General features: G+C 39.1%; 1 protein-coding gene across 1 annotated transcript; it reads right to left on the minus strand.

The window, feature by feature from the left end:
- Positions 1–4,513: 4,513 nt before the first annotated feature.
- On the minus strand, positions 4,514–7,372 carry LOC114156860 (uncharacterized). The gene is made up of 7 exons (XM_028037392.1): positions 7,242–7,372; positions 6,153–6,518; positions 6,012–6,080; positions 5,844–5,912; positions 5,669–5,725; positions 5,445–5,561; positions 4,514–5,352 (listed from the first exon to the last, which is right to left on the minus strand). The coding sequence occupies exons 1-7, from the start codon at positions 7,294–7,296 to the stop codon at positions 5,210–5,212; spliced, it is 876 nt and encodes a 291-aa protein (XP_027893193.1). The 5' UTR covers positions 7,297–7,372; the 3' UTR covers positions 4,514–5,209.

Below are 7,372 nucleotides of genomic sequence, written 5' to 3' on the forward strand. Positions count from 1 at the left end.
GTATTTCTGGGGAATATGTTGCTATTTGACACCTATGAGATTGTACAAACTGGAAGAAAAATATTAGATTGGCTCTATAAACTCGTGAGGTTTTTCTGCCAGTTTGTGCAGTTGAGAAATTTTACAGTTTACAATTATTACATGTAGATTATGTCATTTTATTTCTTGTTTATGTGGCATTACTGATATTTAACCACTTAAGTTAATGTGACTGTGTGGTGATGTGAAAGTGGGACCTCTGTATTCGGTCATTATTATCTCTCTGACTCGGTGCTGTTCACACTTCTTTTTACACCAAAGTGTCACCTCTGAAAAAGGTGCGACTGCCACTTGCCACTGTGCTTTCTAGCAAAGTTTGATTTAAACATTTGATGGTTTGGTTCTAAATGAGCATTTATGTTTGACTGATCTAAACCACCCAGACATCCAAAAAATGATCAAATATCAAAAATAACATCTCAATTCTCTGGTGATTCTATGTTGCATTGTGTTTCTGTGTTTGATATGATGTAAAGCACTTTGAAATGCCTTGCTGCTGAAATGTGCTATACAAATAAAATTTGATTTGATTTGATTTAGGGTAATGCCACAGCAGTCAAAGACTTAAAATATTAAAAATATATATTTTAATCTTTTCTTGCAGTAGCAAAAATATTACTCTGGAGAGTCAATGTATGCTCTTTTTTGGTATATTGATCAAAGTACTCAATTAGTATGATTCCATGACTTCCTGTTTCCCTGTGTCACAACTACGATGTCACACGGACGCCCACTTAAATGACTTTGTCTTCAAGTTAGGTTCGATGTGTGTTGAGCTTCTTAAGGGAGGAAATGGCGGCAAGAACAAAGCTTCTCAGCTCAGGTTTTCCACGTCAAGTCAAGTCAAGTCAAGTTTGTTTGTTTGTTTGCTTTGCACCTTTCAGCTCAGACAGTTCAAAGTGTTTTACGTGAAAATACCTAACACAATGAAAAAGGAAAACAAGAAACATGACGATAGAGCAGGGAGAAAGACATCACTTCAAAACGACTGTAAAGAAAAAGCCAGATTGCAGTTTGCACAGAGGAGTAAAGATCTTTATTTCTGTAGAAACATTTGATGAAACTTAACAGGAGCCGTTTGGCCTTAGTGACCACTGCTGCATTTGCAGGAACAGTAGCGATGCTAAGCATACCAGTACATGTTTGTTTTTTGTTTGTTTGTTTGCTTTAACTTATGTAATCATTTGAGAGCGTCAAATGGAATTATGAATCGTTAGCCGAAGGGAGTGACTGACTTTGCTGAACAGAGAGGTGCATACGTGACCTTTACCGCTGCCTCTCTCAGCAGATATTAGTTGTGGAAATCTCTCATAAGAGATGATCCGTTACTCCAGTGACTCAGAGGTCAGGATAAATGTTAACACCGTGCCATGCCACCTACCACTTCCCCGTGAGCCTTTCTCACTGCGTGAGAAGATCAAAGTCTTTTTTTCTATCCTTTCATACAAAGCATTTTTCATAACTTGTCGATATTCTGGAACCTCCGGATTAAAAATGACAATCCTCTGTTTGGAAAACAACCCTGCTTTTCCAAATCGTACTTTTACTTTTTAAAATCAAATGGGAACGTTACAGCCGTTTAAGCATTTCACATGTTTGAATGAACCAGTGAAAATCCGCCTCTGTAGACGCTGATACCTCACAATCTCTCAACAGAATGGCCACCTACTTAAATCCGAACCTTTCTTTTAAACTCAATATGAACTACAGACATTTTTGAATTAGTTTAAAAACACACACACACATTTGGCCACCTTGATAAAATAATGACCTGTGTTATTTTTTGTTTTGTTGTTTTTTTTGTTATATTGTTGTTGTTGTTTTTTTTTTTTTTTTTTTTTTTTACCTAAAAACAATTTAGGCAATACAATCATTTTGGCAAAAAAAAAAAAAAAAAGAAATCACCAAGGCCATTATTTTAGGAAGGTGACGATGTTAAACTTAATGTCAGAAGCGGAGCGAGACGTTAGTCTTACGTCCACCTCTGCTGCCATCTGGTGGCTGAAGATTGTAACTTCCTGCTAAGGCCTCCCAGCAGTTTCTAGCCCTACTAGCAGCGGCTCTCTAACCGCTGGTTATGACTGCAGCGTGTGCTACTGCTACCGTCGCCCCTGGCTGTGGTTTAGCGCAAACAACTTCACCTGATACCAATGCTTGTTGCGGCTTCGGCTTGTATTTTCCGTGATCTCTACACGTAAACAAACCACTGAGGCGTTTTTTTCCAACTTAGCAGGAAATGGTTACATCAAACAAAACAAAAAGGCCAACCAAACTGTCAAACGATGAACCCCAAAAGGAATAGAATCTCACCCACAAGCTGAATGCAGGGAAGAATTAAATGTACTCACCACTCCCTGGCGATAAATCACAAGTTGAAAAATGATCAAGTGTGTTTGCAGCAGTACATTTTTATGCGGAAAAATAACTGGATGAAAACACATGACTTAGTGATGTTGTGAAGGCTAAAAATGTGCAATTTTGATTTAGATTAACTGGACCAACAAATATCAGACAGATAAAAGCATAGTGTGTAAGACTGTGGTGTTGTGGGTCAAACCAGATGGTCATCAGTGCAGGAGCACCACAGGGAGCTGTACTCTCGCCGTTCATTTTCACTTTGTACAGTTCATACTTCCAGCACAAGACAGAGTCCTATTAACAGCACAAACACCCAGTTGACAGTGTAGTTATCAGGAGCATCAAAACAACATTAAAAACATGTGGTGAAGTATTTATTGCCCAGTGTGGGAACAATAATCTTTGAGTTAAAACAAATCAGCTGATTGTAGCTTTCAGGAGAAACGGGAAAATGAAGAAGCGGAGACATAAATGTCTCAGTGTTTACCGGTCTACAAAAAGAGACAGAGGGAGGTTTGTCCATTCAGGAATTGTGGCAAGATGTATATCTTCGATGAATGTATTGTGGAGAGTGAGACCTCTTCTGCTATCATCCATTAGACTACAGCAGCATCACAACCAGGAATTCAAAAACTGTAATACTGACCCCTACAGGAAGCTAATTCAGCTTCCTAACCACAACCTTCAGCATTGTTTCTACAACAACTCTTTGCAGAAACTTGAGTAGTTTGAGGTCAGCAACATTTAATTTCCCTTTTGGAATAATAAGAGTATTTTTTGAATTGAAATGGATTAATTGAAAATGAAAGCGAAAGTGGGAGCAAGCTCTGTGTTCCTGATGTCTGAAAAATAACTTGCTTTAACATTGTCATCGCTGCATAAAAGAGAAAACATCTGATCCAAGTGACCAGCGACAAAAAGCTAGCAAGAATTCAGCTAGCAGTGATCACATCCAGACCGGTGAGGCATCTGTTTCACCAGCAGGGGGCGCAAGACACCAGTATTCTGAGTGCAGCCCTCTGCGTTTTTATTTCTAGCTTAAAAAAATGTATTTTTCTTAATCTGATACCAATACAATATCAGATCAATAGCAATGTTGTGATTCTGTGTCAGAAAGTCTTTGTTGGGTTTAATAAATCTAAACATAAAAGGCGCATTTTAAAGTTTTCATAGCTCTGTGTGAAGGTGGTGGTAAACCTTGGTGCGGTTGACCACGCAGAGCAGATGACGCAGAAACACTGTCACGCTTTCCTGGAGACGACCTTCGTTTCTGTAGAACCGGTCAGGAGAAAAGCTCTTCATTCTTAAATTAATCTTAAAAACTACACAACAATGCTTCGTAATGAAGATAAAGGTGTTAGCTTTCAGTCACATTCATGGTTTATACCCTCTATGCTTTTTCCACGTTTTGCAATGTTGCAACTAGAAACACGACGGAGTGTGTGATCTTGAAGTCGGGGGGGAGGGGGAAATCATGTGGTTTCTAAAAAATGTTAACAGATTAAAAATATGAATAAAAGCCTCTGTTCTGTGAAGGCCTCAGATCCAATAGAAAACAGTGAACAAGCAGAAAGCGTCCAAGAAGACTGTATTAATCCCTTATAAAGTGTCAGCAACAGTTCATCTTTTAAGTGTTACTATCACAAGCTCTCTGTTTCAAACAAAAATAAATGTCCAAATATTTATTTTCTTCTGGTTCTTCACCCAACCCTGTGACTGAACACTATATAGTTCAGTCTTTCACTGACATTGGATAGTAAATTTGCACATATGATCCACCGATAAGGTCACAAACTAGCACAGCTTGAAATATCTTGGCTAAGCAAGATCTCTGTGATTCATTGCACCAGATTAATAAAATGAAAGTAAGTAAAATGTCTTCAATTTTTTACATGACAAGAACATGAAATTTGTGTGCGTACCGGTATTACATTCCACACCTTATATTATAATATATTTAATATTACGATATCTTCATTAAAACAAGTCTTAGCCAATCCAGCTAAACGGTTTAACTGTTTTAATGATATTCTGTTTTTCTGGCTCCCATACAAAATACAAATTGTGTCATGAACGGTGCGGTGTAGGTGGTGAGGCAGACGCCAGGAGATCCAGGTAAGTGAAATAAAGAATATTTAATGACAGAACTGATCCAGAAATGTAGTCCAACAACCAAGGCAGCACTGCAGAGCGGAAACCAGGGCTCTTCACAGGTAGCGACAAGGAGAAACGAATGGACTGAGCACAACATCAGATAAGACGCCAAACGAGACGAGGACCCGACGAGGAACAAAGAACACAAGTGGGAATAAATACACAGAGGGTGATCACGGAGAACGAGACACACCTGGGAGAAATCAAGGGGCGACAGGACAACACGGAGACACAGGGAACACAAAATGAACACAGAGAAAAACTCAAATTATGATAATTTGAGGTTGAAAAGGAACATTGCACTTTGCCCTGAGCCCTTCACCCACACATACACAAATTTGTTGTAAGTTTGTAGTTACTATTTTGTTTGTTGAAGCACTTGAAAGACACTTTATAAATTACTTTTTACTTTCTTGCTTCTTTCCTTTCTCCACAACCACACATGTTTGGTTGACTGGATACTTTAACTTACACTTAGTTGTGTTTGAAAGTTTTCGTCTAGTTTGTGTCTGTGTTGACCTTTTTTTGGGCTGGTAGCCGGGTCAGTTCAGGGAGAAATCCTGCCTCTCACCCGTCGACTATTAGAGATGGGCTCCAGCATCCCTGAGACCTACAGGTCGGCAGACTGAATGTAAAAATAAATGGACCTATAGGCAGTTCAGTCCACGTCCTCTACTGGATGAACATGATGATCACTAGACATCCCGGTCTTCGTTCGTTTCCCTTTTGCTTCTTTAGTCACAGTCTCTTCTCGGTTGTTTTCTGTGCGTTGTTGCGAAGACGCTTTATTTCCAGAAGCAGCTGGAAATTAAAAAAGAAAAACAAACATAACATCAGTCAACTCCACAGCTAAGTATCCATACAGGATACTTTGAGAGGATGTAATCCAATACCTGCTTTTTTTCTCTGGGCTTTAGTCCCTGCATAGTAGAGCCAAAAGAAGGCAGTGATGAGGGCGACGACGGGCAGGGACCTCAGGATGAAGGTGAACAGTAGCTCCTGGGAACCGTCTAAATACAATATCCACACAGGTTATTGTTGTCAGTTCAGCTTTTATGTTATGCGGGTTGTGCAAAGTCTTGACGGCTCAACATATTCAACGAAACATCTGATTTACCGTCAGCCGGTCGTTGGTTTTCTCTCTCTCCCCATTTCTCTCTGGTTTTCTCCTTATCTGTAAAAAACAATCAGCTAAATCTTCCTGTACGGATTGTTGGTAGTTCCATATGGTATCGCGACAACAAATGACACTATTAGTTACTAAAACTGCAAATATCAGATATGTCACTTACCTTTAGCCATGTCATTCATTGGTCTGTCAGTTGTTTTCTCTTTGTGTATGACTGCCTTCTCTTTATCTTCTAAATAAAGATAAAGACAGAGTTTCTAGAACAGACATTCTCCCATTCTCCGTTGCTGTATTTCTATGAGCCTCAGGTCTCTGGTGTTTTGTCACCTACTGTCTGCAATATGGGTTTTACTGTTGTCATCTCCTCTGTCTTTACCTACTTCTTCTATCCTCTTCTTCCCTTCAAATTAAACAAATATGTTATTTTACAGGATTCTTGGTGAATCTTGGTCAAAAGAGTTTTATTGGTTACCGTTTCTCGTCTGGTGGTCTGCTCTGTCAGCTGGGTTCTCTCTGGGTGTAACTCTGATGGTTGTACCAGCTCCTTCACTTTCAATTAAAACGGGTATTTCCACGCTAACCTTGCAGATGTACGTTCCTGAGTCAGTTCTCTTAATATTTCCCAACGTCAGATTCTCACATTTGTTTTCGTGCTCCCTCCAAGAGCCTTCGGACTGACTCATGACGGTCTTATTCTCAATTAAAGTTTGGTTTTTCAGCCATTTCAGGCCGACTCTGTCGCCAGTGTCAGTCCAGCAGCAAGTGACGTTCACCGTCTTTCCCTCCAGGACAGAAACATCCGCACTCTGACTCACAGCAAGAGCGTGGGACAAAACACCTGCGGAGGGACACAGTCACAAGCATCGGGAAAAATATTCGCAAAAATGTGTGGAGAGGAAGCAGAGCAGTTCTGTTTTCTGTAGTATTTATTCGTTTTTCTGGAAAAGTGAACATGCGTTCTGATGAGGCTCATTCGTCAGATTACAAGTACCTTTTGAAAACAACAACCTTCAAGCAGGTATTAAACACATTTCTTATTATTTCTGTGTTATAGATGTGTTTCCTTTTGGTCTGATGTAATATTCTAATCCCGATTTTGTGTTTTCATCAGCCGCAAGCGGAAAATCATCGTTATTAACAGAAATAAAGACTTGAAGTCACCAAGCTGTGTGTAATTTATCTATATAAAATGTTTTACAGAGTGAACTAAACTGAATTTTATTTACTTAAATAAATGAACTTTCAAGAATATTCTAATTTATCGAACATGACTGTCGATGTGCACGATAGAAACACATCACTTAGTTTTTCAATTTTATTTCGTAGGACCATCAATTACAACTATTAAGTGAAATCGTTATATCGATTCGAATATCGATATAACAATATTATATCGTAATATCGTTCTGTCTTTAAGCTTTGCAGGATTCATTCAAACATTTTTATTCCAATATGTCCGAGCTCAACCGATTGCGACTAACTGTTGTCGAGATGACACAGTTATATGTTATGAATTTGTGATAATTGAAGCAAAAACAAAGATTTTTCTGTTCTTACTTACCCCAGGATGGATCTAAACCGACACACAGGAGCAGAAAACACTTGAGGAGGTTCATCCTGTCACCCGACTGTCTGCAGCCTGAATGGAGTGATGATGCTGAAAGATGAAGACTTTCATCTGAAAGTCTTCAC

The sequence above is a fragment of the Xiphophorus couchianus genome, chromosome 14, assembly GCF_001444195.1.
Source record: "Xiphophorus couchianus chromosome 14, X_couchianus-1.0, whole genome shotgun sequence".
In the NCBI taxonomy this organism is placed as follows: domain Eukaryota; kingdom Metazoa; phylum Chordata; class Actinopteri; order Cyprinodontiformes; family Poeciliidae; genus Xiphophorus; species Xiphophorus couchianus.

Bases quoted from the DNA above. Each gene is read 5' to 3' on its own strand.
- LOC114156860 (XM_028037392.1), bottom strand. From the start codon at position 7,296: ATGAACCTCCTCAAGTGTTTTCTGCTCCTGTGTGTCGGTTTAGATCCA. The intron at 6,519-7,241 runs GTAAGTAAGAAC...GTCCCTCCGCAG, and splicing joins CGGTTTAGATCCATCCTGGG to GTGTTTTGTCCCACGCTCTT. The intron at 5,562-5,668 runs GTAAATCAGATG...TATTGTATTTAG, and splicing joins AAACCAACGACCGGCTGACG to ACGGTTCCCAGGAGCTACTG.